General features: G+C 53.0%; 3 protein-coding genes across 3 annotated transcripts; 2 read left to right on the top strand and 1 right to left on the bottom strand.

Moving 5' to 3' along the window:
- Positions 1 to 691: 691 nt before the first annotated feature.
- BDP55DRAFT_717800 (uncharacterized protein) lies at positions 692 to 1,658 on the bottom strand. The gene is made up of 2 exons (XM_060578385.1): positions 1,067 to 1,658; positions 692 to 1,006 (listed from the first exon to the last, which is right to left on the bottom strand). The coding sequence occupies exons 1-2, from the start codon at positions 1,630 to 1,632 to the stop codon at positions 862 to 864; spliced, it is 711 nt and encodes a 236-aa protein (XP_060426858.1). The 5' UTR covers positions 1,633 to 1,658; the 3' UTR covers positions 692 to 861.
- A 5,224-nt stretch (positions 1,659 to 6,882) lies between these two features.
- Positions 6,883 to 7,149, top strand: BDP55DRAFT_695855 (uncharacterized protein; the record flags this gene model as incomplete). Its single annotated transcript, XM_060577519.1, has 1 exon — positions 6,883 to 7,149. The coding sequence occupies one exon, from the start codon at positions 6,883 to 6,885 to the stop codon at positions 7,147 to 7,149; it is 267 nt and encodes an 88-aa protein (XP_060426857.1).
- Positions 7,150 to 8,033: 884 nt separating this feature from the next.
- BDP55DRAFT_671972 (uncharacterized protein) lies at positions 8,034 to 8,431 on the top strand (the record flags this gene model as incomplete). Its single annotated transcript, XM_060575494.1, has 1 exon — positions 8,034 to 8,431. A coding segment is annotated over exon 1 (167 nt), but the record flags the coding sequence as incomplete, so codon positions are not given.
- Between the last annotated feature and the right edge of the window lie 10,313 nt (positions 8,432 to 18,744).

The following is an 18,744-nucleotide window of genomic DNA, read 5'->3' as shown; positions in this document are numbered from 1 at the left end:
ACGACCGACCAGCCGAACGGAAAGTAGAATGGGGTTTGAGTTGCCACTCATCCCCGATGCAGTGGCCGGGTTCCCGGGGGCGTGGTGTTTTCTTACTCCCATCCTGTCATCAACAGAAACCTCGCTGACAGCCAGGAGCCGTATTGTGGCTTTTTGCCTGCCGGTGTGTGACTGAACTGAACTGTTTCGAAGAGTCTCGGTTGTTGACGTTTAGCGGGAGCCGTTGGCGAATCAGCCATTTTGTACTGCCTTTTGCCTGCGCGGTGCGCCGATTCTGCAGCCTGTTCCCATTCCAGTGCCTACGCTCTTATCATATCATTCTTCACATCGAAACGCGGTCTGACAGGCACCAGGACAAGACTCGGGGCAGGCAGCCAAGCGAACCCAGCCTCGGACGTGGGTAACGTACGCGCAATTCCAAGAGGCGCTTCTCTCTCTCGTCCTGGGCGAACGGGCGGGCACGCGGGCTGCTGCAGCCACAGCCACGGGCGCTCCATTGGTGAGGATATGCGGGCTTTTGCGTAGTGCCGTCTCTGGTGGTGCGGGATTGTGTGAGGTTGAGGCAGTTACATGGCATGGCATGGGATTTGGCACACACGCGAGGCTTGCGTGGTCTTGCATGGCATTTTGGCTGTTTTGCAACGATTTAGCATCCAGTGAGACGATGGGTTTCGAGCTACGATACGCCGACCTCCTCTTCCTCCCCATCTATCCTCCCCCTTCTCGTCTCCATACAGAAGAGGGGGCTTCGCTTAGGTTGAGCAGCGGGACGGGCAATGCGCGGAGGTAGCGTAGCACCGTATTCCCTTCTGACGGACGATGCCCATGCAAGACGGCCGATGAGGATAAAAACTCTCGATGTTAAGGCATTGTGGACACATTCCCTAGCAACGGTGTCGCGCGCATAGTGCATAGTTGTGCAAAGGGAAACGCCAATACCCTGCTCTGAAGATGCCATGCTAGACGCCGAGCATGAGGAAGATGGCTTCCGGCAAGTACTGCCTGTCTTGGAACCTGGGTGTCAGTTCCTATCGAAAGTGAAGAAGCGAAGACGCGAGATAGATACCCTTTACTCGCATACGAATACCAACTTACGCTGGAAGCCTCCCTCCACGTTCGACACCCTACACCTCCAACTAGCGTCTGCCCTACAGAAGTTAAAACCAAGTCTTGTGGTCTTGACAGAAGCAGTGACAGTAGCCAAAAAGGAAAGGGCCCTGGTAGAGCTGGGAGTTGGGACGGCGTGCGTGCTGTGCGGGCAAAAAAGATGAAAATGGGCTCAGAGCAATTACGGTGATACCGAACCGTCTTGGTCTCCTGGCTCTCCCCACTGCAAAAAGGTCCTTCAAAACAGAATAGACCGTGAGACCCAAGCTGAAGAAAACGGGGACCCCTAAGCTGAGGATCGAAGAAAAGGCTGGGAGATCGACAGGGTGTGCTGTCTTGGCGTACAGCCCAAGGGATCGAGAGTTTGCGCGTGTCATCAGAGTCTAGCCCCTTTGAGGTACAATTTCGTCTCTCAGTAACTAACGCCCATGTGGTTATGTCGGTGCTGCCGTCTCGTCGGTTGTGGACCGTGGGGATTTGGAGCCAGGAGGGGGGCATTCCGTCTCTTATTGCTGTTAGTTGCATAGACGGGAGATGAGCTTTTGGACGGGGTAAACTGCATTTCTCCATACGCTACCGAAAACACACCCCCTCGGCTTAACGCAAAACGGATGCATGTGTGAAGATGAGGGGAAAGGGAGGCAAAAGAGGGAGCCAAGACAACAGATGGCATTGGCCAATCATCGGCTGCCAGTAGCATGTGGCTGGCAGAGGTCTTGGAGGAGGCAGCTGCCGTCTCAAAGTTGCGTGGTGTACACCTGTATGCGGCTATCTAGTGAGTATTATGTCCGTACACGCACAGATGGAAGTCCTGGAGAGCCAAGATTAATTATTTTTGTCACAGAAAGGTAAGAGTGGTCTGAGAAAGCGAGAGACAATGACACGGATGGCTACCCGCGGAAGACGAAGTAAGGATTGATTGCTTAGAGTATTTGTGACTCTGCAGAGGGGTAAATGGACTTTGGCGTCTCGTGGGAACTGCGATGCTTTGGCAGAAGAAGGAGGATGGATTGGAAATTGGAAATGCCATGGCGGGAAGTTTGAATGAAGGCAAAAGCACGCACACATGCCATACCTACACTTTTGCGCGCAAAGGGGGAAAAGGCTGAAATTGCAAAAGCCCGTGATCGTGTGACAATATCAAAAAAAGGACAGACAGGGCTCATCCTCTATTCAAGTCAAGTGACACTACGGATGGAGAGAGTCTATCACCCTCCTTCTCACTGTCTCCGTGAGTCCGTTCTGCCCGGTCAACAGAGTCTCAGAGAGAGGTCTAGACTCTAGGCACCGTGACACCCTTTTGCGGACTTTTCTTGGCCAACAAAATAGAGTTGCCCAGTGGGATGCTCCCTTATTTTGGGTTTCGTGGGTGCGCGGGCGGGCTTATTGGTCAACATCTCCCCGAACGCTGCGGAAACCATCTCGGCGGAATCTCATCAATGCCCGCGCCGTAGGCATCCCGTCGCAAAGAAAGAAGACCGCCGCCGCGTTGCTTTTTGCCCACGATGGAATTGAATGCATGCAACGACAACGACACACACACACACACACACACATATTTTGTCCCGCACCCGCAGCGGCGGTTAAGTTTTTTCCACAATCATCGGGAAAAGTGTTTCTCTTTGACTCGTATTCTCCAATCTTCAACCTTCCAGCAAAGTATTGCAGTTTCAATAGCACGAGCTTTACTTATGATACTCAAAGGTTAGGAATAGTAACAGAAACAAACAAAATGGGCAGAAAATAGCTCTCAAAGCAAAGCAAATTTGATTGGAACGACTACTCAGCCCATCACGTTTCACAGGGCACGGAAGCATACGAGTACTCTTCAATATCTCTGAAAATTCTCCATACTGCCTATATTTGGCGTCGCGTTCTCCCAGAGGACGCATTGTTCGCCCATACCTCCGTCGGGAAGGCCCAATTCTCACATTTACAGCCTCTATAAGCCAAACAAATTCTTCCCGACCCCGGATCCCGCCGACCAAAAACGGACATGCCAGAACGCCAATTAGGAGTGGCCGTTGGCTCCGTTGTGGTGCCGTTGCCGTTGGTGCCGTAAGCCGTTCAGCGTTGGACTGGTCGCCGAGTGGCCTTGCGCCCCCGGGACGCCGGGATATGGATTTGAGCGGGCAACTAGGACCCCGAACTTCAGGCTGACACTTTTTTGACATACGGATACACAGCCTTCGGGAAGAGGGGGGCGCACGAGGTAAGGTACTTTGTAGGCTGACAAGGATGGAGGAGTTGAGCATGAATCCGAAGCCGCAAGGTAGAGAGGATAGAGAGTGCACATGCGAGAAGAGAGAGAGAGAGAGAGAGAGAGAGAGAGTAACCGCAGCTCTAACTAACTTTTGTGTGCCTCTCTTTTGCTTTGGACCGCAGCAAAAAAAAAGAGGCAGCGCCATGTCCGGAAAGCCATTTTTTTCGGGAGGGATAGACCCAGCTGATAATGATCACCAGCTAAGAGTGAGAGGGCCGCAAGGGCCGCCTTAAGGACTCTTGGGGTAAAGCGAATAAAGGGCGCTCTGCTGGGCTTTTGTTTGCGACAACATGCAGTTTCTTACGCGGAATCGCATGGTTCGGGCCCTCCGTCCGTCCCAAGGCCCCTCTAAGTTTGAGGAGGTTCCCGCCAAGTGGATGCCTCTTCTGTCCTCTGTCTTCGCTTTCGACGGGCTCGCTCTCAGCAGAGCAAGCATGCCATGCCTATCTTATCACCAGGGCCAAGCCAAGCACGAAAAAAAGAGGCGCAAAGGCAACGCATCAAACCGTGCGCCATGGCGTGTCGTTGTGAGATGGAGGAGCCTTGAAGAAGTCCCTTTTCTCCACTTAGTTAGAAACGGCAGAGATGGCGTAAATTACATACGCAAGGGAGAGAAGAGAGAGAGGAGAAATACAACGGCTTCCCGTGAGGATCATGCAGCATTAGTACGACGGCTGCCACGAGCGAATTATCAATCTCAAACCGAGGAGGGATTTCCCGCTGCCCGTCAGCAACGAACTGCGGATTATTTTCTGATCAAAGGATTGTTGAAGGCTCCAGAAGGAACGAGACGGTAGTGTTCCAACGCCGCTCCACGGTTCGGGGCTCCGTTTTGTCGATCCGGGGTGGCCCCCGTCGTTGGGACTTGGCTCTTTTCATCGTAGGTCCCCTGATATTCAGCTGGGACAGCACAGCTGAAGTTATGTTGAAAACGGCCATTGAACATTGAGGTGGCCTGATGATGGGTGGTATTCATCGGTGGCTCGGAAATTTCCATCAAGACGCCCCTCAAGGACATTGAGAATCTCCATGGGCTGGACGGGCGGCATCTCGAAACATGGAACCTTGCGCTACTTTTGCCAAATCTCCAGCAAAAACTCCTATTCCTTCTCCCCCACCATTCACAACCTCCACCTCCCGTGCTTCAAGCCAAGTCCGTCAAAGTGTAGGTAGGAAGTATGGCAGTGTGTGCCCGTATGCGCGTGTTTGTGTGTATCGCCCACCCCATCGCGCAGAATCGACGAGCTCCGCGCGGCCGCCCTATGAGACGCCTACATTTCCACGTAATACAGCCGGCTTCATATTCATGACCGCCCATCAAACAGTCAGGATCAGCCTCTTGGAAAAAGCCAAAGGACGAACGGCCACACACACACACACACACACACACACACACCACGTTCCCCAATTCGACGCTACGGGTTCATAGCTTCCCCCGCCGTTTCTTGTCCCTTCTCCGCCACACCCTCCCTCCACAACCCGTCCTGTAATCGAGATGCGCAATCAAAGCCACCTCTTTACCAGCGTCTCGGACTGATGACCTGCCCTGTCTGGTATCGCCTTAGAGGCATAGGAAGGAGAGGGGCAGTTAGGGATCCCCGGGTAATAGCATCGTCAATGGTAGGATATTCATCTTTCTTTCGATCAAGCACAAACATGCCAACGCGAGACCCAGATATGCGCAACGCAACATGGGAAAATAGTTGCACTCAGGGAGGGCGCATTCGGGAAACGATGGAGCAGAGGAGGTCTAGAAGTTTGATCAATCACTTTTTTCTGTTTTTAATTCTCCTTTGGTTTGGACCCTGAATTTCATGCTCCATCTTTATCACCCATGCGAGATGTGTGTTAAAAGTGCCGGCGTCCCCATCATCTCCGTGCCGCGAAGGCAGACGCAACCCCTTGAATGTTTGTCTTCACCGGTAAACAAACACTTGCTCTATTCTTCCCTTTCACAAAAAGGTCTTTGATGCAGACTTTTACCTTCGACTGGTTCGTTGTTCATTTCCATTAAAACTCTATCCACCGGCTGGAAGAGTCATACCGCCCGGTCCCGACTGTGTTGTCCTATTGTTACCTGATCAACAAAAAGGAACAAATTGACAGGTCATCGTAAAACCCACATTCAACCAACACCGCCCAAAAAATCCCCGAGGGTTCAGTACCGGCGCTTACGCTGTGCGAAGCGAGCAGGCCTCAAACCACCAATACATCCCATCCAGGCAGGCCTCAAAGGGCGAGAAAAGAGTCACATTACCCTAGGCTTGTCGAATACAAACCGCGCATTTCGGCCTCAGCACTGCCCAAAGGAAGAGACGGGAAGCTATTACGACTCAGATATTGCAGCCAACGCGTCTCGATATCTGCCCAATCGAACGACGACCCTGGCCAGCACTCCAGTTTGCGTTTGCCGTTCAGCTGCACACGCCCCTCCTCCATCGGACGGCGCCCCGTTGGAACGAATATTTCTGTAAGACTCTCCTTCTGCTTCATTATTGCATATGCATCTTCCGTATCCGTAACGAATGGAACTAACTCTACACCCCTAGTCTTCTTCGACCAAGCAAACGCTGACGAAGGCCTTTTACGGGACTCACACCCTCCGTAATCACCACGCCGTCTCCAAATCGGCATCGACCGTCTCGTCAGTCTCCGAACCGTCACTTTGACGGTCCACCCACATCACCTCGCGCCCACCTGTCAGAACACCGTCACGCCCTCTCTCAACTCTCTCTCCGTTCTCCTTCGCTTCCCTCTCTCACAGTCTCTCACCCTCGGCTTGGCTGGGGCTTGGCTTCACCCTCAGCAGTCTTGTCTTGTGCCTGACGTTGCACGCCCCCCCTTCTCTCTCCTCGAACGACCAGTTCCCCCTGCCCTTCTGACTTCTTGGGAGAGCGAGCGAGAAGGACACCACACATCCTTGTCCTGCTGGGCCGCATCACCCACCACCCACTGCTCCAAGCACAAACTGCACAAGCCCGGCTCTGTCGGACAACGGAGTGTGACTGAGCGACCGTTGGCCGTCTCTGGGCTTGTTGCCGACAGTTCCATAGGCCGTCGCGCCTTGCACATTTCCAAGCTTGCATTATTTACGCTGGGCCTGCCATCACCATCCGTTCTCCGTCGATCCCACACACACTCACAAGCTCTCGTACACCCCTCTCCCGGGGCCTTCACACACCCCCTGCCAGACTCACAGATTACACCCTGGTGTTCGCTTTTACCCTCCTTATTTCTTTTCCTAACCCCTCACCCCTGCCGCCCACACCCCCCTTGGACACCGCACTGCTCGTCCTCCCACAGTTACTCTTCATTATATATCATCAAGCCTTCCCACGCCCATATCTCAAGACCTCACTCTCCCTACCAACTCTTGCACTTGCAATACAACTCCAACCTCAACCTACAACGACTTGGATATACCAAAGACAATCAACATCACCGCTATCAGTCCAGGACCAGCAACAACTACTACTACGATACCACAGAACAGTAATACCAACATCACCACCATGCCTTCGAGCTCGCGCCCCTCCAAGATCCACTACAGCTCCTCGTCATCCTCCGACTCCGACCTGTCCTCAGCATCCTCATCCTACAGACACAGCATGGATTCCATCTCCAGGCCCGTTGCCTCCGTCGAGGTCCTTCGCTGCCTGCGCTGCGCGAGGTCCGTCGAGGCTACCTCTACCGACGACTCCAGCTCAACAGGAATGGTCCGCATCGCTCACAACCTCTACTACTGTGAACGCTGCGCCAAGATGGTCGGTTACAAATGAGTGGCCCACGGGGGCACCATTCGGGATGTACTTGGGGTGACGGATCAGCATACGACGGACCGGCACATCTTCTTATTCCAACCAACTGCAGCTACTAAGCTTGCAACTCTCCATGGACACAATTCCAACAGCCGACGATGGCCAACCTCATCGAGGTGACAGAGGCACACCATGCGAAGGACGCCTTCACGCGAGGCACCATAGCACGAGCACAGCTCTGCTCGGTTCACGACCAGCATCTTACTCCAGCCGCCCAGGGATCAACGGACACAGTCATGTCTGACCATGTCTCCCTGAGAGTGAGACCTCATTCCTCCTCCACCAAAGGATCCAAGGATCAGCAACACAGGTCGACGATTCTTCAAACTGCGTCTGAGTTTCTCAATACACTCCGCGGTCTGAACACTTTTTTTTGCTTCTCTTCTACTCTTTTTCGGCGGGGCCGTCTTGGTCCTCCTCCCCGTCCACGTCCTGATCTACGGCGCCCGGGCTGTCGATCACTGCACGGCGGTTATCTGCAGCAAAGCCGGGCTGTCTCTTGGATCACTCCTTCGCAATCATCTCATTCATCAACATCGCCTCGATGAATCAGAAGAATTGTACTGCAAAGAAGGCCGCCAAACACACGCATTGTGCAATTCGGTAAAAGTGGATCCTTCTTTGGATTCTTCTCGACTTCGCTTCCACATAGTCGCATGGTCACCCCGTCGAGGTTGAAACAACCCACACGGGCTCTCCAATGGACATGAACGGCGGCACACTGCAACGGCAGCATTACCCAATGCTACGCAACGTCAGAAAGATGTCAACACGGCACAAGCACATGCACTCCTCAGCCGTGTGTCGTTCACCATCATTTTTCCACAGTTGGAGCAGTCGTCAAAGCCGAGTCGGCGCCGACGGGGTCTTCCGGGAACTTGCCCCACATCTCAACAGTCGTCAATCATCCACCGGATCTGACATGATCTGATCCGAATGACAGCTACAATGTTTATGGATACCTACTCGCCCGACCAGTGGCTGAGTCCGGTCATGAACTTCTTCGAACGCCTTTCTTCCACGCAACGCGTCTTGGCTTGGCTTTCTTCTACAGTTCTTCCGACCACATGGGTTGCACCTGCACCTTTTCTTCCCGCAAAAGGCCTCAGGATTAGTCATCTCACAGCCCGGTCTCTCCCATTGGCTGCACAAAGCCCCATGTCTCCACTCTCCCACCCTTCGGGGCGCGGGATTGGCTGACACTGAGGCCTTGGCAGTTCCGCAACCGGCTATTGGAGCATGGACCCCACAATCCACCCACGGAAAAAAAAGAAGACCCGGCAACGCTGCGCGAACAGGCAACAGTTTCATGTACCTTTCTTGTGCGCTGTTTGCGGCCACTCGCCCAACGCCAGCGCACAGTCCGCTGCGCCTGCCTCGGCTCCCGCTTTTCATCTCCTCGGGAAGGCATGTCTTCCTTCTCTATTTTTCGGTGCCTGAGAGCGAAAAATGTCCCGCACGGACTCCTCTTTCGTCTCGTCTCGTATACGAGGAAGGGACATGTGGGTCCGAAAGGCAAGAGTGAGAAAAGGCCACGGCTTTCTCTCTCCCTCGATCCCTCGGCTTCGCTCCGCTGGTTCAATTGCCGGCGCTTGGTGTATCAACCGTTTCTCCTCCAGGGTCCCTTCTCTCTTCAAAGGGGGAAAGGGGAAGGGAAAAGACATCATCGCGCATGATGATGGTTCTACCCCGAAACCCTGGAAAAGAGTTTTTGGTTGCTGCCATCCGCGACTGCAGATGCAACCAACAGCTTAGCGCGCTTTGCGAGGTTTGGGGAACATACAAACCAATCCATTCCACAGAGGAGGGGGAACACGAGTCGACGGTGCGGACGTCATTGGAGAATCATAGGGGTCCTCGTGAGGGGCATTTTCCCTTTGACGACACGAAATCTGCGCTACCGAGATGGCGCACTTTCCATCCCGCCCAATCACGACTACTCTTCTCCGCAGTCGACTCCGTCCCTGCTTGATGGGCGCCTCTGACGTCGTCGCGCATGGGAGCAAGTCAATATTTTGTTTGCTACTATTTTTTTTCTTCGCTTCTTTTTTTTCTTCCTGCAGTCTGTCCTTGCGGGGCTTGGGCGTGTGGGCTTTTGTGATTAGGGAATGGCGCGGAATTGGGATAGCATCACTAGCGGAATTGTTACGAAAAAGTATTGAGGAGGAAACTGTACAGGATACTACAATACCCTTGGAGCATCATTTGGCGAAAAGAAAAACGGATTTGCATTTCTATCAGGCGGATACCAGACTCTTTTACAAGAAATCTTATGAAACAAATCAAGAACATCAAATGAAGCAATTCACAAACACTTGGTCCTCATTTTCATCGTTGTGAATAATCATTGTCTAATCAACATGGTAAGTAAATCCGTATCTCAGGGCGAGATAAGGCCTTTAACTGTTGAGATTTGTTATTCCCGAGCCTCCAAAATCTCTGACATGCTTTGATTTAATGCACTGGACCCTTGGCCCGATTATGCCACAACAAAAACAACAGAATCGGAAAAGTTCCGGCGATTTGTTGTTGTTGATGGGGACCGGGATCAGTGTACTGCGTACTCCATAGTCTGCTAATCTCTCTCGCGATTAACCTCGCAATCTTGGCGGAACTCGCCCGCCCCGTGTTGAACGGAACTTATGAAGCCTCAAGGCTTCCAAGCGTCTAGCGGAAGAGACCGAACTGCCCGCCTGCCCGCCGGCCGGCCGATACGAAATCGGGGCGCGGTCCCTTTTAGAATGAACATTCCCGTGGGACGGACTCTTTGGAATCAGTCCATGCGAGAGTCTGCGAGGGAGAAAGGGCTTTACGAAAAAGCTTGGCGAACTACGGAAAAAAGCGTAAAGTTACGCTTTTCCACAACATTTCGTCGGTTCCACGGGTGAACGGCCCAAAGAAAGCAAAAAGGGTAGAGAATGAGCGAGAAAAAGTTAGCATCAGGGTGAAGCCTGCCGGCCGTATTCAGCATTTCTCCCTCTCTCTGTCTCCTCTGAAACACGCGCTTGATGGGCAGCGGGCTTGAAGGGTTGACTGACAGCCCTGTGTCAAGTGTCAGCGATCGGAGTCGAGTCCGGATCCAAGGAGAGATTGTTGACCCGCGACGGAGAGACAGAGGCAGATGGGGAGACGGGGCATGGCAGAGACACTACAAAAAGTTGAGACGAATTGTTTCGTGAGATCCGTGTCTTTCTCTTGGCTAGGTCTCGGATTCCTGTCTGAGGATTGGAGTTCTTGTCTCTCGCTTCCGCGGGCCATCAACCACCCGCGGCCACCCGTCTCAACAGTTCATTTCGCTAATCATTGTCGCTCTGTGTTGCGTGTGTGTCTACTTTGCAAATGTGTCAAACGGAGCATCACCCTGCGAAGGTGAGTCTCATTGCATGTCTTGGTAAGACAGCGTAACCGTATCCCCGATGATGCAATTGTGCTGTCGATGCCATTCAATATTCCAGCTCACTGTCACGTTACGTTACAACGAAAACTTGCACCTCAAGGCCCCAAGGCCCGCCTTCCAGTCTCTGTAGTGTCTGTGTTTCTAAATATTGCCCGCATCTTGCATCTGGGGGAGTGGGGGATAGAGGCGAAGTGCAGCCGCGTCCGGTCCCTACCGTCCGGTTCGTGTTGGCGTGTGTGTGCGGCTTTTGCGACCACTACTCTGGGTATCTGGTTCATGAATCAACACCTTGAAGGGGGGAAGCGATCTGCACATCTGCACGGAAAACAGGAAGTTGACGACTCTAGAATTTTCGGTCCCTGATTATCATCGAATCGGGAACCTTGCGAGTCTTCTTTGGGAAGGGACGGCCTTTCGGGGGTCTGAAGATGGTGTGCACTGATGCAGGAGGGTATCCCGTTACGGCAAACGGTTCATTCTGCTTAGGGTGTTGATGTTGCTTACCACCACTTCAGACTTACCTACATAAGCATGGGGGACAGTAGAGTTGAATGTGGCTGTGAAAAACTGCAAAGACCACCACCCACCTTCTGCATGAGACCGGATGACAGGCAAGAAACACCAAAAACCCATCAATCATCAACTTTTTTCTGCAGCATGTACGAATAGAGAGGTACGAGACAAGTTCGAACTGTTGGAGCCGTGGCAGCCGCGCTCGCATACTGCGTACGCATGAGCGCAGACGCAGATCATAACCATCTCAGCCCCTCTCTCTCTCTCTCTTGAGTGGCCTCGCGCATGTCCGTGACATCAAGGTCGGCCTCGCTTAGGATGTAAAAATGTATCAGAAACCGCGCTGGCGCTGGCGCGAAAGGGAGGGGATGGGTGGCCAGGGAACACGGCACAAAGGCGACGATAATCACAGTTGGGACATGACACGAGAGATCTACCACGCAGCGCAGGGCTGGCCTTTCCTCTTCTTTTCGGGTGTGCTTTGCGCCGGGATGGAGCTTGGAAAAGGTGTGAAAAAAAATAATTGGTGGATGAACTGCGGATGTCGGGCATGGGTTGGGAGCTGCGACGCACTCCGACGAGACAGGTTCACGAGGAATTCAGAGCTGGGTGTTTGATAGTCCTGTTCACGGGAGCTCAGACTTTGGGGATTTACCACGGTGTTGTATCGTGGCATTGGCATTGGGTAGATCATTCACGCCCGTCTCGCGAAATTCCGGCGTCAGGATGGTGGCTCCCCCCTCTCCCCTTGAGCTTCAGCCGCGCGAGCGCGGTATCTCTCGCTCGTCTCAACCGCCTGGGTCCTTAACAGACGCCGGCTATGATAAAGGAGAGCCTCTTATCATAACGACGTGTATGCGGCTATAGTACCGAAGAAGGGGTCTTGGTTGCAGCTTTCGTGGGGAAAAAATGGACGCTCCTACCACCGACCTCCATGTATGATGGTCATGGCAGGACGGTCAGCTCCGTAAGGTGTGATTATCACCGTCTCATAAGGTTGCCTTTAGCTCTGGGACTGTAGGGACGCTTCTCAGCTTGACATGGAGTAGGGTTGCGCGCGAAGTGGGAGCATGGAGATGGGTTTCTACTTTGTTCGCCAAATGAAAGTCCGCAAACGGACGAAATGAGGGCAACTTTTGAAAAGAGAGAGGCCTCATCACTGGAACTAATTACTTGAAAGTTGGCAGAAGGAGAACGTTCCGTCGATCAAGAATATGGGGGTGATGTTTCGCACGACGAATATCACCATATCCCAAATCCCCTCCCGTCCGCCTCGATCAACGTGGTTCCTTTGCAGATAGGGCTCTCTTCAATCTTGTAGGCGGGGAAAGGCTGCGCAAGGGACTGTTACAGCTTATTATCCGTAGTTCCGTACGGATACAACGGTTCATAATGCAAGGCAAAAAGGTGTCATTGGAAATCGGGGCTGACAGAGCGGTGATGTGGGGTTGAGTGACATTTGGAAATGAGAAAGGGCTCGAAAAGCACGGTTCGGCGAGTCGTACCTGCGCGGGCATGATACGACAAAAGCACACCCAAGATAGAATGCGACCATCACCCACATTGAGAGTGGTAATAGAGTAGAGTTTCTTGACTCGGCTCTAAATTCTGGAGACGGGGATCCTGTGCTGGTTTGAGATAAATGGGCACAAATGATCGACACTAAGAGAGCGAAGCCTGGCAGGCCCCAGCTTACGAGATTTATTCGGGGTCCTGGCCTGTGCTGCAGCGAAGCAAGCCAAAATGGATGGATTGTTGGTTGCTGTGTGAGGAGCTTTGTATGGATATCACACGATGGCTTGCATTTGGTGTTGCTAATTTTGGTGCATCCCCAAGGGGACCATACGGGGTTGCTTGGAAGCTTCGCAAGGCGTGCAGATTGAATTCGTTCCGACTTGCCGGAGCCTCACTTCTCACGTTCCCTTCTGCGCCCCATCTTCTTTCCTCACCTTGGAGGTTGTAATATGTGCCAAGCTGGCGACGGTCTGCACAGAATAACCCCCCTGATCAATGTTTGGGGCCTTGGGGGTGAGATTTCCAAAGATAACGTTCAAACTCTGGCAGAGGAGGGAAATGATCATCACAAAAGCACGGATTACGGGCGTGTTCGGATCATGTGGAGAAAATTGGTTTGATAGACCACAGCTGAGTCGGGGGTGCTGAGCAGCTGAGATACCGATAGCTTCTCCTACGGAATACGGTACCAGCCCTGTTCTCAACGAGACTTTTTGAGCACTCTTTTGCGGACATTTGAGCTTGAATTGGAGGATTGCATGCACGAGGGTAAATGCTCGGTAAAGAGCTTGTTTGCGGTTATCGAGTATCACAGGGGCATCTCAAGCCGCAGAGGGCGGTGATGCCCTTCTCTAGGGCCAGTCTATGGTGCTAGCCCGATTGTGAGCTTGTTGGGTAAGAGTTTCTTTCTTGCGTGAGACAATTGGGTTCTTCTGCATGTCAAAAGTGAGGCCGGTAAGACCACCCATGCCCACACCCCGGGCTCCGACTCTTTCCACGTCTCTTTTGAGTTGGACGTAAAGTCCAAGACACGCAGGGCTATTCGTACGGAGTATTCGTACAGTTGGGCGGGGAGACATTGAGGCTGTGTGAAGAAACAAACTACTGCGGGCTTTTCTTTTCTTTTTTCTCTGCGTCTTTTCCCGCAAGAGCCTGCATATAGGTAATCGAGGCTGTTCCGGTAAGTCCTGCAGTGTCCTGCCAAACAAACACCACCAAGGGCAAACCCCCCCCCTGGGTGCATAAGTGTAGATCCGGGTCTCGCGTGTGCCGTGCTGCGCCGTTCCCTTTTTGTGCGTGGCTTCGGACGTGGCCTTGAGACGGAAGATTTACGGCAGGGAGAAGGGGGCCGGAAGAACGGTGCGGGTGAAGGTAGAACGGAACCCCCGGACGGAAGCCACCGTAGCTTTGCATCTGTCACGGTGGCTTGCAGAGGATATGTCCGTTGGGGCTCTCTGCATCTACCTTGGCTACAAAATGCAATGCAAAAAGTGATCCCATACGGCTCATACGGCCCAGCTGTCGTCGTCGTCGTCGTCGTCGTCGTCGTCGTCGTCATTGCATCCTACGGAAAGTAACAGGAAGGGAAGCAAGCTGTCAGCCAGTCAATCTGTCACCATTCGGCTCGGACAACCGTCCCAAGTTTGCCAGCCATTGACCAACCAGCCTCCGTCTCTGTCCCGCAAGTCCCGCGGCTAAAACGGGGACTGGATACGTTCACACGCCCCTCTCTGACGTTCCTTGCACACCCCTCTCATGTGTGACGTTTGAGCCTGACGAGCAGAATATCATGAACGGCATCAATGACGGAGCTCAGGCCAGTTTAATCCGTTTATTGTGCGAAATAACGGGCTCAATTGACCCATTACACCGTTCAAGATGGGAAAAGATGCAATAATGAGAATCGAAACATTTTGAATCTACTCCGTACACGTTTTCGATATCATGCTATCAACCGTAATTCAGCCGTAACGGCAGCCCCTCTCAATTCGGACAACGGCTTCCAACTTCATGTCATAATTCCTTGGCTTTGCATCTGCGCATCTACACATCTGTATCTGTGCATCCATCTGGGCAGATAGCAAGGGAATCTTCATCTTACCATCTGTTCCGTTTCCGGATTTCTGGTACGATGTGCTCGAAACGATTTAATCGTCCGATGTAATACATCATCGTTACCAACACCATCACCGACGGGTCGTCTTTTACACCCGGAGAGCCGCTTCATGAGTGGTCTAGGGCACCTAGACGACTTCGCGAGAACCCGCGGCTCCGGCTGCCACGGAGCGGACATGACGGAATAGACCAAGCATCTCCAGAAAACTCCAATGTGCGCCGCATACGTGCAGCGTTTGACAGCTCGTGCCTGCCGCTCCGGGTGCCTCGGTGGTCTGATGTTGGGGCCATGCATCTTCCATCGTAAGATGTTTTCTCCAGGATTTCAAGAAGACGTTGAACTGCAATCTCGTCGATTGTGGGGTTGGAATGCGGGCTTTCGACTCTTTGACGTGTGGGTTGATGGGTTGATGGATGGATCATGATGGATACGTCCTGTTTCAACAAAATCATTAAGCGAGAAGAAAGTAAGATTCAAAGAGAACAGTGCTGGTGTGGCACGGTTTTTCTGCTCAGTCGTGGAGATAAGTCGTGCGTCTGCATTTTTTTTTTCCTTGGCCGCGATGATGCTATTCGGAACCACACAAAGACTCCACTTGCCGCAATTAAAACATCACGGTTTCCACCTGTCCACGCAATTCTTCAAGGTCTTTACTCCACGGACCATCGGCACTGTCAGTGTCAGAATGTCGCGCACCCACCGTCTTGCAAATCTCGCACGAGTCAAGATCACGGCACCGCTTCGCCGTTCCTTCCCCCGTGTCCGTTGCCGTTCCCCGGCAGATAGCATCGGATACGGTAGCCAGTGGTCCCCCGTCAGATCATTGATCCCACCGGCGGGGGGATCGGCTACCGTTCACGGGGAAGTCGTGCCGTGCCCGGATGATAACGAAATGGGTCGTGGGAGTGGGGGAGAGCATGTCATCATGGTGTAAATACTAGATCTCGAATCATGGGAATGCATGGTATACTACCTAGAATCGTGGTTCTGCCCTGATGTTTGACTTTTCTCGTGCATTTCTTGGAATCCTTATTCTCCCTCCTTATTTGCTGCTTCGCTTCAGGGGGGTCTTGTCATGTTTGGCTACGCCTGCGCTTGCGAATGCCAATTGCTTACCATGTGGAATCACGCCTTGGCCAAGCCCATATTCACAGTGCACCAAGACGGGAAGAAAAGAAAAAACACACCCCATCATCGGTACGACGAGGTGTTGCAGTTCTGTCTCGTTGGTGCACCATAGATCTAGAGTCTAGGCGCGGCGGGCGGGGCATCTCGTAGGTACGCCGCAAGAATGATGTCAAGTCCATCCGTAGCCTGGGAAAAAGATAGCGCGGAACGGGGATAATCGGCTCCGGGGTTCTCATCCGCTGGTGTCCATATCACGCAAACCCAAGCGCAGAAACGGTGATGGCATCCTTCACCTTCTCGCCAAGAGACGTCTTTCATCCGGTGAATTAGAGTGTGGTCCTACCGTTCTCTCGGTCTGTCCCCGACCGCTTCTTATCAGTCTACACAGTAGATGGCTGGCTTCTGGAGCATCATCAGGGATTCGAGCCAAGGCGTATGGTTCATTGCACGTATCAGTAGCTGTCTGTACAAGCGATTGCCAAGAAAACTCCGAGACTCCGAGGCTTATGGCTTAGGTTCGCTGAGGTGAGTAAAGCCTCTCAACAGGGCGTGATGACTAAACTTGCCGAACGCGGCAATCGATCCGTCGCCGACGAGAGAGAACCGCCGGCCGAGTCCGTGGCATGATCCTTTTTTCTCGGCATTCACATCATCGTGTTCGCGATCGCATTCCTAACTCCACTTGGCTCCCCGAAACCCTCACACCTAATGCTATGTAGCTTAGGTAGTCCGCCGATCTGGAACAGCCTCGGCCACCCGGTGCCTCGGCGTCGCAGCCCGGACTTTGGACGTGAGGTTCAGGAATCCCGTGACGCCGTTTGTTCATGTCATCGTCAATGCTGGTGCTTTACGGAGCAGGTAGGGGTGGAAAAAGGACCCTTGGGTTCGCGGCTAACAGCGTCAGGGGGACCACCGTATGACGACGGCCGAGGGGTTTAGTTGCGTTCTGGTGTTTGCAAAGCGTGCCTACGTGACCCAGCATGGTGGTCGAGCCAGTACGGATGAGACGGGTGAGACGGGAGAGCTAAGATGGTGACCTCGCGACGCGAATAGCTTCACGTTTTGGTGTCGGGTGTCTCTCTTGGAGAGTGACGTTTCGACTCTTTGGACACTCAATCGGCCGCGTGGGCTGGGGACTAAGTGCAAGTCGTGCGTGTCTAGGGAGGCGCCGCCGCGCAAGCGTCGTGCCCGACGACAGGTCAACCCACTCAGTCGGGTTCACGGCAACGGATTTGTCAAGGGCTCAGAGGGCTGCTTTTCGAGAGTCGATCTTGCATTGCATCTTTTACCAAGCAAGCCCATGCCGTGGACGTTTGCCCAAGAAAAGCCCAAGGCCTAAGAATGAGCCGTGATGCCTTACTCATTCTTGGGCATAACCCCGCGCTGAATATCGCCATGGCAGAGAAGATGGGTGAGACAACTTACGCAGTGCGTTCAAATGTTTGTGCGATGATCTTTTCTTCCAGCGAGATGCAACTATTCCCAACTTCTCAAAACTGTTTCTGCTTCTTACACTGCTGCGTACGCCCAACCTCGAATCCATATCCCTGTACTTCCTGTGTCTCTCTCTCCCACCTTTCCGAAGTGCCAAACCAACCAACCGGCACGCTGACGTGCCCCAATCCGAAAGGACAAGGGTGCGGAACCACCAAATAAACTTGGGGGTATTGGCGGAGAGAGACGGGAGAGACACTAACACACCAAACAAACGCGGGATTTCGTCACCCGGTGTCCCGGTCTGGCGTCATAGGCAAATGGCGTTGCTGTTCCAAGACATCTTCTTCTGTGCGCCCGTTTAGTCCAGGCCGTGATGCACTAGTCTTTTGCAATCGTTTTCGCTCGTGGGCACAGTAGGATAGGATAGGTTGGTGCAATTCGGGGTTTGAAGAGTCGGCGGGGCCCAAAGGGTCTTACGACACAGGATATACTTGATGGCATAACGAGTTATGTGAAGTGGGCGGGGGTGTGCATTTTCGCATCGCGTAGTTTTGCTCAGAACAGGATGGTCTCGCATCTCGAGATGGTACGGATTATCGGCACGCAGTACACTACACTCCCCCATCTCCCCTACATCGTCGCCCGGAGAAACAAGGGGTCTAGACGTCTTGAAAATGTAGAAGGGAGGGGACCCTGATGCTTTTCTTAGATCCTTGATTCTTTTTCCGGGGTCATCATACGTGGTGTGGTACAGCCCATCTGGGGAAGAAATCCGGGTTGTGGTGAGCAGATACCCTCATCTCATCGTCCGAGACTACTGTACGCAGCTTGCCATTACATAGTGTACAGCCCCTTTAGCGTTTTGATCGACCGTCAAACGTCAACCTCGGAAGCTGAATAAGTTGGTTCAGCGAGGAGGAAAGAAAAGGGCCAGACCAGACCGACCGGAAGGGGGTACGACGTACGTTACGGCCCCTCTCTCCATGGCCCCATGTCCGGGAGACGGGTGGGTGAGGTGAGTGAGAGAGAGGTCGAGACGGATCTGGCCATGGGGGGTGAGACTGAGAGGGAACGACTGACCTCATTGTGCATGAGTTGAACCGTTCCCCCAATTCGAGGAGGGGGTCTCCGTTTTCCCTGGTTTTTTTGTGCTGGTGCTGGTTTCTGATTTCGCTCTGGTGCATGCAGTCCAGCCCTTTTTTTTGTGTTGCGGCACCGCGGCGCACTTTAGAAAGCACACGCCCTAGTCCCATCCAAGGTAAGATAGGGTCCCAAGAAAACGGAGTCCGAAAAAGATTGGTACGAATTTCCGTAGAGGGGGGAAAGAAACCAAGGCCACGATGCTTTTGGTCTGCACCCCACGATGGTGGATGGGGAACAGGCGTGTTGTGGGTTATTGCATACGAAATAGTGCACCACCGTCAAGAACACACGTCCCCCCCGACATCGT

Source organism: Colletotrichum godetiae (genome assembly GCF_030913485.1).
Source record: "Colletotrichum godetiae strain CBS 193.32 chromosome Unknown BDP55scaffold_35, whole genome shotgun sequence".
Classification (NCBI taxonomy): Eukaryota; Fungi; Ascomycota; class Sordariomycetes; order Glomerellales; family Glomerellaceae; genus Colletotrichum; species Colletotrichum godetiae.
The sequence above is the reverse complement of the archived record's forward strand: the minus strand, read 5'-3'. Positions and strand labels throughout refer to the sequence as shown.

Excerpts from the sequence above, each read along its gene's own strand:
- BDP55DRAFT_717800 (XM_060578385.1), bottom strand. The coding sequence starts at position 1,632 with ATGCAACTAACAGCAATAAGAGACGGAATGCCCCCCTCCTGGCTCCAA. Across the intron at positions 1,007-1,066 it reads TATTCGTATGCGAGTAAAGG|ACAGGCAGTACTTGCCGGAA; the intron begins GTATCTATCTCG and ends CCAGGTTCCAAG.